The sequence below is a fragment of the Mastomys coucha genome, unplaced genomic scaffold (genome assembly GCF_008632895.1).
Source record: "Mastomys coucha isolate ucsf_1 unplaced genomic scaffold, UCSF_Mcou_1 pScaffold9, whole genome shotgun sequence".
NCBI classification, from domain to species: Eukaryota; Metazoa; Chordata; class Mammalia; order Rodentia; family Muridae; genus Mastomys; species Mastomys coucha.
Window position 1 is genome coordinate 36,238,360 of NW_022196915.1, and position 17,918 is coordinate 36,256,277.

Genomic DNA, 17,918 nt, shown 5'->3' on the forward strand with positions numbered 1-17,918 from the left:
AATTCCATGGAAAGATGAGGTCCACAGATGAAAATGTGTCATAGCATGTCTCTGCAGACAAAGTCTATGAAGCTACTTGGATCCGCTGTAGGATGTCTGAATGCTAATACTACTTAAATGACCTCAACTTTGAGGCATGAGTCGATCACTCCATCCCTGCTAATAAAGATGACATAGGTAGCACAGACCTTTGCTCAATAACAATGTCATTGACTTGAGTTTTAATGAAATGTATGGGACTCATTCACTTTGAGGGGCTTTGGGGAATCCGCGGTTTGCTGAGGTCTTCTTCCTGCAAAATGAGGTGTGAGACCTCTAATTTAATTTGTTTCTTTATGTCCTCATGAGTCACTTTTAGAAGTTGTTAAGATTTCACTAAATGGTAGACAGCTGACTGTCAAAGGTGGGCTGTAGGTCACGGTGCTTGGACCACTCCAATGTTATTGTGTTCAAACTACTGACATTTTCTCACTAAAATCACCTTTTAAATATAACAGGTTTTTTTAAATTAAAAAATTTGAGTTATTTTAGTTTTTAGATAATATATATTGTATAATAAATATATTATGCAATATATGTATTATATGATACATGTATTATGTATAAAGTATATGCATTTTTATACATAATAATAGATTATAAAAAGCCAATAAAATTCAATGGAATCATATTTTAATAATAATCTGCTTATGAAAGTAAAATTCCCACACAATAAAATAAACTGAATAAAAACTGACATACATATATATATGTGCATTTGAAGTGAATTATTAACTCACAGATTTACTTATATTTTCAAATATGTCTGTGTCATTCCAAATATTAAACAGTTGAAATGTTAAGAACTCAGTGTTCTACATGGTAGAAAATCTCTGAGATGCTACCTCATGTCATATCACAGATTCTTTCTAATATGACTTTAATTCTACATCATCTTGAAAACTAGTAGTTAAATTTTAAAAATCTAATTCAAGCCAAGCCATAAAATACCCAGCAAGTTCCCCTGGATATTTTGAAACAAATTGCTGATTTGAATGCAATCTGTTAAATCCTACTTGAGTCAAAGGACAAGTAAATGTAGTAAGATGCCTTTCTTTCCAGAAAGAAAAGAGACGATGAATAGAAAATCTGGTAAAAGTCAAATAAAGTGTAGAGCTTAATTAATATCAAAGTACCAATATTAGTTTTATAGTATCGACACATGTTTACATAATGATGTAGTATTCACAGTGGGCAAGGGTAAGTGCGGGGAACACAGCAAAGCTCGGTACTGCATTCATAACTTCTCTGTACACTTGAAGATATCCCAAATAAAAAACTTGGTTAAGTCTATTTGAATTTTTAATAAAGCTCATTCAACACTATTTAGAAAGTACACACATACTGCTCTTTGTGCACGACACACAATACTGAACAAATGGACCTATCCTTACCCTGAGGGGACTAAGAGCCTAACAGGCAGGGAACACATTAAGCAGTTGCGAAATGCACATAACCTGTAATTGTGGCCCACAGTAAGTGCTCTGGAGGCGAAGCACATGAGAAGATAGAAGTGGAGAGTGGAGAAGCCCTTTTAGAGGTGATGGCACTTAATATAAGATCTGGTAAGTGAGGAGGAGGTACTGTCCCATGAAGAGAGAAGGAAGGATCTGTCAGTCTGAGACACGAAAGGTTCTGGAGTGTGTGCCAAGATGACCCAGCATAAGGAAAAGAAGTAGGAGTAGGGTCAGCTGAAGAGATAACTATTTAGGACTTTGTAACCTGGGTTCAGAATATTACAGTTTTCTGAAGAGTTTCAGGAACCACTTGTAAATGTTACTTTTCTGTTGTTGTATTAGAACACTACGACCAAGGCAACTTACAGAAGAGTTTATTCAGACACTGTTTCAGAAGGATAAGAGTCTATCTTAACAGTGCAGGGAGCATGGCAGCAAGCCGCAGGAAGGCAGCTGAAGTCATCTGAGGGCTCTTAACTTCAAATGCAGGCAGAGAATTGAGAGCAAAGAGGAAGTGGCTAGAGGACTTAAGCCTTCAAAGCCTACCTCTGGTTACATACTTCCATACATAATTCCACGTGTCTAAAACATCTCCAAAGTCTAACTGGGAACCAAGTATTCATATATCTGAACCTATGAGGGACATTCTCACTGAAATTGCTACACTACTGCTGACCTTAACCAGTGGAATGGTAAGACCCAATTAAGGCTCTTGAAAGATCACCTTGAGGTAGGCAGATGGTGATACATACCTGTAACCAACCCATCTTAGAAGGTGGAAGCAGGATTGCAAGTTTGAGATCAGCCTGGACTATATAGTAAGATACTTTCTATAATAATAATAATATTAATAATAATAATAAATTATTTTAAATGACTGTGGCTATCAGTTTGATGTGGATCAGAAAGATCAAACCAGGCACTATCCACTTTATGTTAAATAATTGAAAACTAAAACCTCAATGTCTAAATATTTTTGTTCTAAAAAGATATTGACAATTCTAATGATCCAATTTCAGGCATGTATGCCTCTTTTATAGAACCTGCCACTCTGACTCCAAGCAGAGATGATGGTGCTCCAAGTAATTCCTGAACTCACTGGGTTTGAATCTTTCCTCTGAAATGCCTAGAATTAAACACAGGTGGAAACAAAACCTTAAGACAGACACCAAACACGTGTGCTGTGGCACATGCTAAGATGCTACAGTAAAACTTGCATGCTCTGACACCCTTGGAATCCCCATCTTTAATAAGGCAAAATAATTCTTACTTTCTGTGTCCAGTTTTCAAGACCAAGAAAACATTATTGACACCTCACTGGGGCCATCTTGGCTCTGGTCCAAGTCTAAAAATAGCAAACCCCAGGCTGCAGAAGACTGTAATTTTCAATCCCTGTTTAAAATATACAATGTTAAATGTCATCCTTGATTACAGTACACTGATCTGAAGGCACTGGTGTGTTGCCCTCTCTGACCTAGAAAAAAAATGTCTTCCAAACTTGATTTAATCAGTGAACCTCAATAAAGCTTCATAAACATCCTGCAGTGCCATTTGCAAACTCCACAAAAATTTCACTCACAGCAGACACCTGCACTTTCCAAGTTTGTAGGATAGGACAGTCTATAGCCTCACAAAATATAATCTAGATCAATATTTAAAGGCTATCAGGACCAGAGGAACAGACTGAAACTTGGGAAAGAAGAGGTTTGCATAAATATATCTGCATGTGGAAGCTAGGAATTAACCTCAATCGGCTTTCCTCTGGCACTGTCGACCTTATTTTGTGAGATATGGTCTCTCCTTGACTTGGAGTTCACAGGCTGGCCAGTGAGTCCCAAGTATCTGCTTATATCTGCGTCTCCAAATCTGAGATTACAAACACACGCATATTTAGCTTTACATGGGTTCCAGCGATCAAAACTCATGTCCATGTGACTGCATAGTAAAAACCTTACCTGTTTGGGCTAAATATCCAGCTTGAGATTGAATCTGGATTAAAGTCTATGCTTTAATAAAGACAAATGTATACAAAGCTCTGTGCAACAAATTGCTATCAAAATGACTTTTTGGTTAACTGACCCTTTTCCCTAAAACCTGTCTTGTTCTCACCATCAATGATGCTGCAGGCCAGTCTGGTAGCCAGGACAGGGTAAGTCTGCCTTAAGACAATCATTATCAGCTAGACTATGTATGTGCCGTAAATTGGAACAAAGAGTGCCTTTTCCCAGGAATCTGGATTTAGAAGTAAGAGATTCTTGCTCAATCTGTCTGTGCTCTTGAATAGAGGACATACAAACACTAAAAGTGGTGGCAGTGACTATTTTTGACCATTTGGGCAAGGAAACAGAGAAGCCAGCCTGCTGCTGAGACAAGAATGAAGAACACCTACCAGAAAGGAGAGGGCTTCTTGTTTCCCCAGTCATAGGCTACTGTCCGAGTCCCACTTAGAGCAGTTTATCTCTGCCCTTCAAACCCATGTTTGAAACCACAGGACCTGTCAACAGCTCCTAAAACAAACAAGTCATTTCTAACATTTTGGGTCCTTCCATTGTGTTTAGTCTAAAATGACTGAGAACCAGTTTTCCCAAATTCTATAAGCCAAGATCTCTGAAAGAATTCAATTCTGGCCTCTCAAAGCAGTTAAACAAATCATCATAAAATAAAATTAATATTTTATGTATATATATTATATCATATGTGAGTGTTAGAGAGAGAGAGAGAGAGAGAAAGAGAGAGAGAGAGAATTATAGCTATAATGGTAAAAACTATAGCTTCTATTTTTATACCTGGGGAGGATACTGCTTAGAAGGGGATGGGAGATGGGAAAAGGATTGTAGGATGGGGTGATCAGGTGGGAACCACTGAGCGGAGTGTAAAGAGAATAAGTAAAAAAAAAAATTAAATTAAAAAAATCCAAGAAATGAAGGCCTACATATATTTAAGAAGATTGGAAAGAAATTAGCCAAATTATCAGTAGTTATGTTATGAAAGCAAAGTTATTTTTCTTCCTTATATTCCTCTATTTTTAGAAGTACTTAAATGCTTTTTAAGTTAAAACTGTAACTATAAAGAATACAAAGATTTTTTTAACCACAACATAAAACAGTCGCCTGTTATATTTACTGCTATATAAATAGCCTTTAGAAAGAACGTTTTCTTTAACATTCTACATAGTAGAAGAACAATGCCACTTCCCAAAGACCATTACCAAATTTATCTTACCCATCACTTCCTCTGCCGCTGTTGTCTCTTTATCCAACCTGCACCCCAACCATTCAAAGTACACATCCTGCTTCTGGGAGCGCACTCTTCCCTGTCTCCCCCCCCCCCCGTGTGTGTGTGTGTCCAGGCTTCTTCCCACATTGCCACTTTGGTGCCTGAGTACCCAACCTCCAGGCATGGCATGCAGACTCATCCTATTTCTTATTGATTCTGGCTTAGTCTATGATACAAACACTCCTGACAAATTAGTTCCAGTCCATTTAAATAAAATATGTCTTGGTACAGTCCAAGTAGTAATGTTTTGGTTACAACACTGGGTCAACCATAAATAAATGGAAGGGTAGGCAATATCCACAAATAGGTATCCTTGTGAATGTGATAACTGATAAATTGCCTTTAACATCTTGATAAAACAATTTTTAGGAACAACCATTCACAATGCAATTTTGAATTTTGTGAAAAACATAAAAAGAAGCAAATAATTTACTCAAGGAAAAATTAAGTAACTTTGGAACTATATATCTGTTCATTTTGTTTCCTCTGAAATCCTGATAGGCTTTCGTATGCTGAACTGGGCATTTAATAACCTGGCATTTTATATACATTGTTTATTTAATCCTGTCAACCACTTGTGTGTGATGGCTAAGGTTGGTTGTCACCTTGACACACCTGGGGAGAAGGACCCTTCTGCTGCTTTCATCATCTGTACACGTGTTTGTGGGGCACTTGGGGTATTGATAACTGACAAGGGGGGTGTAAGAAAAGTAGCTGAGCACATCTAGAAGCAAGCCAGTAAGTAGCACTTCTCCATGGATCTGCTTCAGTCCCTGCCGACAAGTTCCTGTTTGAACTCCTGTCCTGGCTTCTTTCCCTGATGCCAGGTGAACTCTACCCTTTCCCCCAAATAGGTCTTGGTCAGTGTTATCACAGTAACAGAGGCAAAACCAATACACTGTGAAACAGATCTTATTCACCCCTACCTTTTTTTTTTTTTTTTTTTTTACAGAAATAAAATTGTTGTCCTGAGAAATTAATCTTTGTATGCACATTTAAGAGGCTGCCAAGTGGCAAAGCAGAAGGATAGATTCTTCTGTGTTTTCCTGTTGTCAGTTTATGGCCTTCGGGTTAGACCTCAGTCTCCAACAGGCATCTGATATATATCTAAAATGTAATGCTAAACCTAATGTGGGTAACTAGCAGAAATATTTTATAGCATGTTTGTTTCATTTATTATACATTTCTTTTCAATACAAATATACACCACAATAAACTACTACTCTGTATAACAGCATTGTAAAAATCTACTCAGTGACAAATACCCATGGCATTATTTGTAAATATTTATACGACACATCTTCATATACAAAGAAGCACAAATCTTGTCATCAGGATGTACACTAAATATGAACAGGAGTAAATACCTACTGCAATAATTTCACTTGGAAGTTGCAGTTGCATAACTCACCCTGGTGCAAGTGCTTAGAGATACATTAATATTATGTCATGTGGACCCATAAGACCATTTCAAAAGAGGGCTGTGGGAACTCTATTTTCTTGCTAAATGCTTTTCACAAATGTATACTATTCTGTATTTTTAGCAACTACCTTTTATTTCTTCACTCAAACACAGAACATTTTAAGACATCTATAAGTGATGTGTTTATAAAACGATAGAGAAGGGATATGTCCTATGGGTGTGTAGTTGGGTATGGGGGAAGATGATATCTCAGTGGGCTCATGCCAAGGCATCCCTTCACCCTGGGGGACCAACCACACCATAGTATAGTATAGAATAGAGTTTATTTGGTTCATGGGGAATAGAGTTAAGAGGGTAGCAGAGGCAGAGAAAGGCAGAGAGAGAGAGTAGAGAAATAGAGAAATAGAGGCCAGCCATGAATATGTAGAGAGAAGGGAAGGGAATAGGGAAAGGAGTGGGAAAGGGAAGAGCCCAAGAGGGCAAGAGAGAAACAAGAGAGCAAGAGAAGAAGAGAGAGAGGAGGGAGTAAGCAGCCCTTTTATAGTGGGCCAGGCCTACCTGGCTGTTGCCAGGTAACTGTGGGGAGGAGCATACCTGGTTGTTGCCAGGTAACTGTGGGGTGGAGCTTAGACAGAATGCTAACAATAAGGACTCATGTGTTCCAAGCTTTAATCCATCAGGTCAGATGATTGCAGGCTGCTATTTACTCTTCTCCAAACAGCAACATCCTCTTGATCCATTTGTTGGTGGTGATAATTTTTCTTGGCTTCCAATCACTACCAACACGCACTTTTTCTCTTTCAATGGAAGAAGTACTTTTTCAAGGAATACCGAAATCATTCATTTATTAGTACTACAAACTTGATAGAGATGAGCAGTTTGCCCAAGCTGAAATAAAAGTAAGTCCCTGTCCTCTCCAAGCTCTGAGAATCAGAAAGTCTCATGCAAAGCAACAGCCCCTGATAGCGAGCTAAGTGCTCCAGGAAAGGTGTGCACACAACATTAGAAGTACAGAGGGAGGATTAACTCAGCCTGGGGCCAGCTGACAATGTGTATAAGACAACATTTAAAATAGAGCCTTCAAATACAAATAGGAGCTTTCCCTTCTGTGGAAGGCACCAGGGAGAGGAGCATCTGGACCAGTGTATATAGTAAAACTCAGAGAAAGAAAAGCACATGGAGACAACAGTGTCATTAAAACAGTGAGCCAATTCTTGATGAGATTCAGAGAGCACATGTAAAGACCAGATGGGATATGAGAAAGGAAAATTTAGGCCTAAAATTACATGGGATTAGTTAAGCAGGTTAAGATGCTATATATGAGAAAGGTGGATAAATTAAAATTAACTTATTAGTAGAGACCAATAGAAGAAATACTTTGTACAAAATAAAAACATGTGCATGTGAAGTTATAAAAATTTTTGAAAGGATGTATATACTAAAGTGTTAACACTAACCACCTCTTGGTGGTGAAATTATGAATAATTTTGTTCTAATCTCTCTTTGCTTCTGTGCCTTCCAGATTGTCTGCATTAAGTATGCATTATCTGGCACTTTGAATAGAGAGGACTGTGTTTATTAAAATAGAAGACATTAGCTGGGCTTTGATTGTGACATCCTAAAGAGTTTAGATTTTATTTCACAGAAAATGAAAGACCATTCCAGGTATGTGATCAGGAAGGTTAGATGAACAGACTTTTACAGAAGGAAATCATCAAGTAGCCATGCTGTGCTAACAGGGCTTGAGGCTGAGAAAAGATAGACAGAAGCACATGACTAGAGTAGAATAGATGGGGCTTATTAGCAAAATAATAAGCAAAGGAAAGGGCAGAGTGGGAAAAAACTCCAGACCTCTGGAGCTGGGTGATTGGTTCAGTACAGATATTGGAAGCTAACAGGCATAATGCAGAGGGAAAAGACAGACTGATGACTTTCTTCTATGTGTGACATGCCTGGAGGACATTCAGGTAGGTGTGCTACTAGAAAGTTTGGAATATGGGCCTGATATAGACGAAAGAGGTACCCAAGAGTACAGTTGCATAAGAGAGAGAGAAGCCTGAGAGTGAATCAACTCAACAGGATAAAGTAGAAAGCCGGACCTTGAGAACTTGCTAAGGCAAAGCCTCCTTTGGCACTCCCAGAGAACCAAAGTGTCAGAAGTAGGTGGTGGTCTTTTCCTCTTCTTTTCTATTAGCAATAATAGCACCTCGGATAAACCTCATTGGCTACAATACTGCCACTGTGCAAAGCTTTACTTTCTTTTCTGGTTGGCATATATTGTACCTATTTTTGAGGCACAGTGGAATGTTTTAATTTGCATTGGGTAGATATCATATCAGATATACTGATCTGTCACCTTACACTTTACTATTTCTTGATGGTAAACATACTTAAATTCTTCTCTTCTAGAAATGGGAAGAGTTCTTTTGATAGAGCTGGCACAGAGCAAGGGGGTGGCGTTCATTATGAACCCTCAGCTGATGATTGAATATCACTATAGAACCCACTCTCAGCCTACCAAAAGAAAACAAGACAAGGACAAATGCATGGGTCAAAAAAAGGTTCCTGGTCACTCACTATCTGCACTCAGCAATGGATTGGGAGGTTTTTAGAAGTTACTAATGGATACTTCAGAGAAGGGCTGGACTCTCAAAAGCTGAGGCTTACCTGAAGCAAAGATGTGGTGAGACAGTAATCCAGACCTCTTTCTGACAAACAGGGTGATTTACATCAACAAAGAAGTACTCCACATCCCATTTCATCCTACATCACAGCCCTCCCTTTAACCACATAACTCCTAACTTGATTTCCACTAATGTTTGGTGATGCTGAGGCATTTCAACTCCCCAGTCTTCTCATGTTCCTCCAACTGTCCCTAATTGTGATTATCTCTTGTCTCCTCTGCTTCTGCCAGTTTTAAGCTCCATGTTCAATCATATACCATCTCCCTTAGTGTAATTCCTTTGCCATATTATTTTTATTAAATCCACTGGATAACATTCTACAAGTCTGGCTAAACCCACTTTACTTGTTCTGTGCCTTTGCTGTGTCAGCGAAGAGGACAGTACTGTCTACTCTTCATTTTAAAATATCCGATGACCCTAATACCTGCTTGGCTCATCTACTCATCTGTTTGTCTTAACGTTTCATGTTTTCTCCCCAACAACTTCTATGGGCTCTTTCCCACTCTTACGCAGTTGATAGTTTTGCTTTCGCTCAGGAGAAAACTAAAGCAATCTGAAGAGAAGTTGAAGAAACTTTCACCATTTCAGTGATCTAGAGCCTAATTCACATCTTTGGCTTCTGTATATTCCTTTTAAAATAGTGTAATTGCTGTATTCTCTCTCTCTATGACATCACTAATTTTTGTCTATTAAGTCATTTTTCTTGGCCTAAAATGTTCTATTTACTTCAAGCCCATCTTTACCTTCTGCCTTCATTTCTTCTGTTCCCTTTGCACAAAAGTCCTTGAAGAACCCCTATTTACAGTTTCCAATTTCCCCTGTTAAGTGTCTTTTATATGTAATCTAGTGAGTGTGATCCCATCCACCATCTCTTGTCCACAGTCTCATCAAGTCTCCATGGTCTTCCTTTGTCATATGCATGGTCAGTTATCAGCTTCATTATGCTTGACACTTTGAAGCACTGGGCTTTTCTAACCATTCCTCCTGAAACATCACTGTTTTCTGCTGTATTTCACTCTCCTAAGTTTCCCCCTATCTCCCCTGGAAGTGTATGTGTTGGTCTCCTTGAATGGTTTCTATTTTTCCACCAGACTCTAAATGTTATAAGTATAGTGCTCCTGGGTTCTGTCCTTGTACCTCACCTCTTCTCTATATATACTTACTCCTTGGAGATTTCAACCAGTCTTGGGCATTATAAGCTATTTAAATGCTAGAAAATCCCCAATGCTCCTCCAATCAGGCATCATGGGACTCCAAACTGACTCTGTCTCTCCAACATACTGAGTATATCTGAAATGTTATCCATCATTGATGTCTCCCATACTTCTCCTCATGACAACTTAAACTTAGTCAAACCCTAAAACATAACCATAAATTTTGTTCTAATTTTTCCTACCAGTACCTCATATAGTATATCAGGTGACTATTGGTTCTAATGTTAAATGTGCCCAGAGTCTAAACACTTATCTCCACCTCCAATGCTGTCTCTCAGGCCACCATTACCTCTCACCCAGGTTACCAAGATAATGTATTAACTGGTGTGATTAATACCAGTTATCTTATTCCTCTTTCAGGATCCAAGCAAAGCTCTCTATGTCATTCAGAGAACAACACAAATGACTGACAAGAACTTATAATGTCTTTTCTCTCCCAGTTCCCTCTATCCCCAGGACCTTCTCTCCAGCTACTCTCCCGGTTGTTCACTAGACTCTATTGTACAAGGCCTTGTTAACTGCTTCCTGCCATATCAGCCAGGTACACATCACTGGCTGATATCACTACCTGGAATGTCTCTCTCCTGATGTGAACATGGCTAACTCCTTCATATTTTCCACAACCTTGCTAATTGCTCCTATTTAGCATTGTGACATACTCTGCCTCCCATAATTTTCACTCTCTTATCGTTTCAGTCTTTTAAAAGTCACCTTGACATATACAAAACTATTTATATGGTTATGTTCTGGTTCTTCCCCCATGAGAATTAAAACTCCCCAAATGAAAATGCTTTCTTATGTCTTTTCAGACACATCCCTTACATGGAAGAATTTCTCAATTAACAACTGATAAGGCAATGAGTCTCTTCCTGGTCACAGATAAATCAAGGTTACCCAGTATATTTTGATCAGCCTTTACCCTGTGCTGCATATGCACATGCCTGTGTGTGTTTGTGTGTTTGATAAACTGATCACTAAGTCAAACTGTTTTAATGGATCTGTAGCCCATAAAATACCTTACTTTTTAAATATTTAATTACATTTCTTTATTTCTTCAGCCTATCAGAGTTTGTTCTGGATGAGATACAAGTCGACAAACAGGATAGATTAACAAACAGATAGATCTTGACATATTTTCATAAAACCAAGTACCCATCCATCTTCATAAAGTGTAGATCTCTAGAGAGCACCCCATCCTGAAGATCTCATATGTGATGAGTCAGGAAAGGAAGAAGTCATCTTGTCTTCTCATATCTGGTATCCTCTCTGTAGCCTTTTCCTAAATAGATTCCTCCAGACTTTCTACAAGCTGTTGCTCAGTCCTGATAGCAGCTAAATCAATTGACCATATTGTACTGGTTTGCTTCAGTGTGTTTGTTTACTAGTTAAAGCCTGCATTAAGGGCAGGATTATTTCATGGTGTTTGGTTTCCTGGCCGTCTTCCAGCTCTCTCTCTCTCTCTCTCTCTCTCTCTCTCTCTGTCTCTCTGTCTCTCTCTGTCTCTGTCTGTCTCTGTCTCTGTCTCTGTCTCTGTCTCTCTCTCTCTCTCTCTGTGTGTGTGTGTGTGTGTGTGTGTGTGTGTATACGCAAAATGACAATGTCTCTCTTGGTCTGAAACAGTGTACATCCTGAGAGTTAATTTGACTACCCTTAGCTCTTTGTTCTGAGACTTGCTGTCTTCGTAGTTTGAACCACATGTCCTGAATTTAGGCAGATGCCCACCACTAATAATATGCCAAAAGCATTTTCATCCCAGTTACAGCCCCTTTTTTGCCCTGTTATTGTCTTGCAAATGGAACATGTGCAGCTCTTTGTGCAAGTACAAAAATAAAATATGAACATATTCTTATCTAAAACGCCACTTTCCTAGTATTCTTTCTGGGTTGCTCTTCATTAACCCAAGTACCATTGTCACAAAAATTACAATACCCTGCAATTTTGGAAAGAAGTTCTACATTCTCTTGACCACCCAAATGCCTGGATTCTAGTTAAAATATTCACAAGTGACATTCAAGTAATTTCTAGTGAAGATTCCAGTTCACATATCTAGGGTTAAAGAAGTCACCTAGTGCCAATAGGATAAAGAAAGAAAGAAAGGAGAAAAACAACCACAAAAATCTGTGTTTGTAGTAAAAAGATTTCAAAGAATGTTCCATAGCATGTGATTTTCCTTCCAGAAATTCTAACACTATATAATTACTTTTGTATGGAAAATGAATAATGTAAGCCTCTACTGCTAGAAGCAAGTAGACAGAAACATCCAAAGTAGATAGGCCTTTCCAGAGAGCAGATAAAATATTAAACTCGAAAATATCTGTAGAATGGCCCACAGGACAATGCTAAGGTTTATAATTCAATGGAGGGACAGCACAGCCCTGGAAATGAAGTGCTTTCTCATCTATGTGTCAAGATTTGTGTGGGTCCTCTGCTTCACACAGAGCCTGTAATATTGATGGCATCCCAAACTGTCACAGATAAATACCAATCAGAATGCATCTAAGGAGCGTCTGGTTAAAAATAACATCAGTTAAGAGCCTTCTTCTGCAACAGAAATGCTTTGATAAAGAAAACTGAAATTCCACCTGCATGGAAATTAAAGTGTAGCTACTCTCCTAGTTCAGATTAAAGGGGGGGTGGGGGAAGACAGGCTTCACTTTGGTGCTTAGCAGAACTAATCCCAGCAGATACAGTGGTGGGTTTGTGTCAGGGAAACAGAATGTGGAGACTAGAAACATAGAGACCCTCAATGCTCCCCGATGCTTGTTCCCAGCAACACGATGTGTGTGTGTGTGTGTGTGTGTGTGTGTGTGTGCGCGCGTGTCTGTGTGTAGGGAGTGGTGGTGGATGAGACTGCTTCCAAAACCTGAGAGCAACCTTGCAGACACTGGCGTTGTCTAGCCAGAATAAAGCTGGAATCCAGCAGCGCAGAGGTGGCCGCGACATGTGGAGGGGGTAGGTGGCCGAGACTCACTTCCCAATCCCACTCTGCCCGCCTTTTGCGTGGTCTCTTGCTACAAACTCCACAATTCAGGCACTTAAGCAGGTTCTTTTCACTGCCCGGGGGTAAAGAACCTTCTAAGGACGTTTTATCACGAGCAATTACCATGCTGGCAACATTTCAGCCAGCCCTGGTGAACAAGCTGACCCACCCAGACAGTTCAACAGCAACCAACTAATGCCCCCCACAATCTTTGTCCCCAGCGTGGGGTGAGCACCCTGACACCGAGTCAAGCCTTTCTGAGTAGGTATCCCAAGGGCTGATGGTCAGCTAGTGGGACAGCCATGTTAGCATCCTCCAGGCATAAATCAGCCACCGGTAGGCTGACCGACGACAATCAGGAGCGCTTGCCCTATCCTCTGCACGCCTCCACCTCCAAGACTGCGACTGTCCCCAAACTCCTGGGTTCAAGCGCCTGGCCCCAATGGCTGCCTCGAGGTTCAGCACCGAGGACAGTGGACAGCGGACACTCTTCTCTCCCCGGGGTCCTGGAGGCCAGGACAATATTTGTGAGAGAGCAGACAAGGCTGCAGGTGTCCCACCGCGCGCCTTCCGGCACCGCACCCCTGTCCCCCTGTCCCCCTGTGCCCCTGAGCTATCTCCCGCCCGCAGTTCTCTCAGGACCGCGTCGCGGCGTCTTACTTTTCTGGCTGGAGTAACCCGGGTAATAGCCATAGTAGCCAGTAATCCGCAGGATCCGGTCCTCGATGGTGGCCACCCCGTTGGGGGCCGCCTTGACATCCATAGAGAACGCGGGGCGGCGGCTCCCGGCGCCGCGGGGCGTAGAGCAAAGCGCGGGGCCCGGGAGCTACTGCAGGTACCGCCGCCGCCGCCGCTGGTGCTGATGTTGCAGCTCGTGCTCCCGCGCCCCAGCTCTGACTCCACCGCTGGGCGCAGCTCTGGCTTCGCATCACAGCGGCGGCTGCAACGGCAGCGGCAGCGGAGCGGCCCCCACTCTGGCCGTCCTTTCTGTCAGCCTGGCAGCTCAACCGCCCGCCACCAGCTCATTGCTGCCCGAACAGCGCCCCCTCACCTCCGACGCCCACCCAGGTCTGGGACGCTTGTGGGCGCCCCACCTGGTCTCTGACTTTCACCGCTAACCCTTTTACCAAAAGTAGACACCCCCAAGCCCACTTGAGGGAAGGATGGTGGCTAGGTGCTCAAGGTGAACTGCTGCTGGTGGGAGAGACTCACACAGAACTAGGGGCTAGCAATTCAAAAGATGCACACTGCAGTTTAACACTTCTACCCTGCATTTGTTCCAGGCTGCTGCCCATTCCACCTTGGGTCTGTGGACATGGAAAGCACTCACAGACATTACTTGTAACAACTTGTCTAGACAACCAAGGATCCTTTTTACCTTTTATCAACTGAAAAAAAAAAGAATCTCCACTAACTGAGAAAGAGAGAGAGAGGAGAGAGAGAAAGAGAGAGGAGAGAGAGAGAGAGAGAGAGAGAGAGAGAGAGAGAGAGAGAGAGAGAGAGAGAGAGAGAGAGAGAGAGAGAGAGAGAGAGAGAATGAGAATCTCCAAATCTCCATCAGGTGGTGTGTGAATTATAATTATCCTGGTAAACGCAAAGATTTTAAGAGTTCAAGTCCCGAGTTTGAAAGTCTACATGGGACCTCTACCCTCCAATAAGCACAACAAAGGCTGAGGCCATGCATCAAGCACAGTACATTCATTTGTCCAATTCTAAATATCCCACAATCTAAGAAAAGAATATTTTCTCCTTTATTGTAACACACAGAAGAAGAAAGGGCGTTCAAATTGTATTTGAGCACATGAGTTGTTTCCAAAGTCCAAAGAGAAAGACTTTCTATCTACGCAGAACATTCTTGAAGCTCCGTGATCAGGATGAGCAACCTCCACACCAATATGGCCCTTCTGAGTTGATGAGAGGCCCCAGCGTTAGCGGAATGCAAGGAGCAAAGGCTACCTACTGTGTTCACAGATTTCAGTCCCTGTCTCCTAAAAAGTAATCTTCCAGTCTCCATCTCAGAAGCGAAAGGATGTGTGAGAAGAGGGAGGAGGCAATCATCAGTTTTGTGGACGCTACCTCCGCCTTTCCTCTAGAAATGTTTGACTACCTGCAGATATTCACATTTCTAAGATCATGAGATGTAAGGGAACAAAAATAAGAGTTGGTTTCTCAGTCCCTGCCCAAAGCCTCCCAGCGTTTTCTTCATTGTGTTGTGGGCCCTTAAGCACAAAGAAACATGCAAGCTTTTTCCCTAAGGTGAAATGGGCTTGTGTGGATGAAAATGCAGTATTAAATTCCACAGTGTGTTGATCATTTTTATTCAGATACAAAGCTCCACAGGGCATCTCAAGAAGAGACTAAACTTCAGATGGTTGTGGCTGTGAACAGAGTCCTTAAAGAAACCAATTTCCAGCTGCACCTGTTTACTGGGTTAGAGGAGAAGGAGCTAATATGTCAGACAGAGCCAAAGGGCTCTGTGATACTGAAGCAATGGGGGAAAAAGCTAAATATGTAAAGCTAAAAAGGAAAGGATTATATTCATTCCACCCCAAAGCAATTTGTAGCATGATTGTGTTAGTCTTACTATTTGAATAGCAAATCATATATAAAATACATTCATTGCACACAGAAAGATATGTCAGTTACATTCATTTAAAATGTTCCCTTTGTTTTCAAATTTTTATAAAACATAAATTACCCATAGTCCATCTAGTATGTACTTAATACCGTTCATTATAACAGCACATATTAACATGTGCTTTTAATAAAAGAGAACTTGAGAAATAAAACGACTTCAAAAGTAACAAATATGTTAATATGTAGACTTGAAAGGAAACTGATTTTGTTCTATTAGTGCTTATAGTATTTATAGTCTGACTCAGAAGTAAACTTTTAAATAGGAGAACAATTACAGATGTCTTTATCTGTAAAGGGACAACTGAAATAGTTAACATGGGTAATCTGTAACCAACAAGCTTGTTCAATGGAGGGAACACGTATATTTATGTGTGTATTATATATGCATCTATCTCTAGATATATGTCAACTTCTGCTAGTGATAAGTTCTCATTTGCAAGTATATTAATGGCTTTTAGCCTTCCTTCAGATATTCTTTCGGGCATCCTTTTAAAATTATAGAAATTGTATGGAGGGAAGAATTTTTAAAGCATTTATGTGTTTGTGTGTTAAATCAATTTCCATAAACAAAACAGATATTCCTTTTTATAAAATTGCCTCATATCTACTCTGAAAGAATTACAGTTAGATGTAATTCAATAAATGAAGATCAAAATGTCTTATGGTTCTCATGATTCTTTTACATATTTCTCCATTCATTTTAAATCATTAGTCAATTTTAAAAAATTCTCAACACTTTTTACAAATAGTTTAAGAATAACAATTTTTAATAATTAATTAATACTAAATAATAATTAAAAATAATTAATAATATACATATGGAGGTGGATATGTGCATATGAGAGAGAAGATGGGGTCAGAGGTCAGAAAGGGGCATCAGATTGCATGAAACTGGAATTACAGTTGTAAACGCCTGACACAAATTTTTAGTCCTTTAGAAGAGCAGGAAATGCCTTTAATCATGGAACTATCTCTCTAACTCTTGTCTGGAACATATTAGTTATATGTTAAAGGCATTTAACTAAGGGCATCCAACTGTGGTCCTGAATTTTGATATCTGGGATGTATTTATTTTAGTGATCTGGTAGCTTAGGTATGTATGCTAACTGGCTATAAAAAGCTATCTATGTTGGTAAAATATATCACATCATCTGGAAAGTAGTTCATGTGATAGGCACATCACACACAATCACATGTGTACAAACACTGCAAAGTAGTTCATGTGACAGGTATATCACACAATCAAATGCACACAAGCACACACAGTATACACACGCATTGCTCAAAAGGGTGAAATTACTCCCCACTTTACTGAGAAATTAATGTAGTGTGACTTCTTTCTTTAGCTAAAAGTAATAGGACTGCTTGAAGAGCCAAGAATGTTGAAACTTTTCTTTCTGGAGAAAAACACTCTTTTATACAATCATATGGGCTGTTCACAGAGTTTACCTCAAACAACTTACACAGTGTTGATGTTTTAAGAAACATCTGGCTTTCAGCCAATCAGGAAAATACACTTAGGAAGGAAACGTCATGGCCTTCATACTCTACTTTAAAGAAAGCTGTTTTGAATATTTAGCTATTACATCATCAGTTGCTCCATTTGGAATGCTGACAGAGCTTTTTTATTCTAATTTTAGGCAAAGGCAAGCATTGCTAATTTACCTTTCAGCTGAAAGGTGTTGGGGATCCAGAAACCTGGGTGTTGGTGTGAGAAGTTGGGGCAGAGTCTTTTCTTCTACCCCAAGTGGCAGAATTGTTCCAGGGAATATTTCCCATGCTCAGCTCCCTGGGAATGCACTGAATTTCTTTACAGATAGTCCAAAGTAATTTCAGCAAATTGCAATTTATAATATATCTACGTCTTCTCTATCTGTCTGTCTGTCTTTACTCTTCTGCTTTGTCACCAGCTCCCTTTTCTTCTCTTTCAGTGATGTAGGACAATGGTTTGGAACAGAGATATTGGAGCCAGACCACCATGGGTCCTGTGTGATCTCATCATTCTCTAACTGGGTAACTTTGCTAAGTCTCTTAAATTATGTATGATTTGCATTTATGTAGCTTTACAATAGAAGCAGTTATACTTCTTTGCACCTCCTCACATCAGTTAGGCACATCATAATCTTCATAAGTGGTAGGACCCCATTTTCTTCTGTGCATACTTACAGCCCTCTGAGTTATTCATTCTCCTCTTCTGAAAAATTGGCT

The 17,918-nt window shown here is 40.1% G+C and overlaps 1 protein-coding gene and 1 non-coding gene across 2 annotated transcripts in view; both read right to left on the reverse strand.

Annotated features, from left to right (window-relative positions):
* The window catches only part of Slc35f4 (solute carrier family 35 member F4), a 241,260-nt gene extending 227,087 nt beyond the window's left edge, over positions 1–14,173 (reverse strand). The window contains exon 1 of the mRNA XM_031361875.1: positions 13,734–14,173. Coding sequence (XP_031217735.1) covers positions 13,734–13,836 — 103 coding nt within the window. The 5' untranslated portion in view covers positions 13,837–14,173. The remainder of the gene's footprint in view (positions 1–13,733) is intronic.
* On the reverse strand, positions 8,304–8,446 carry LOC116085575. The gene has a single exon (XR_004116651.1). It is a non-coding gene; the product is annotated as a U4 spliceosomal RNA (small nuclear RNA).
* Positions 14,174–17,918: the final 3,745 nt, after the last annotated feature.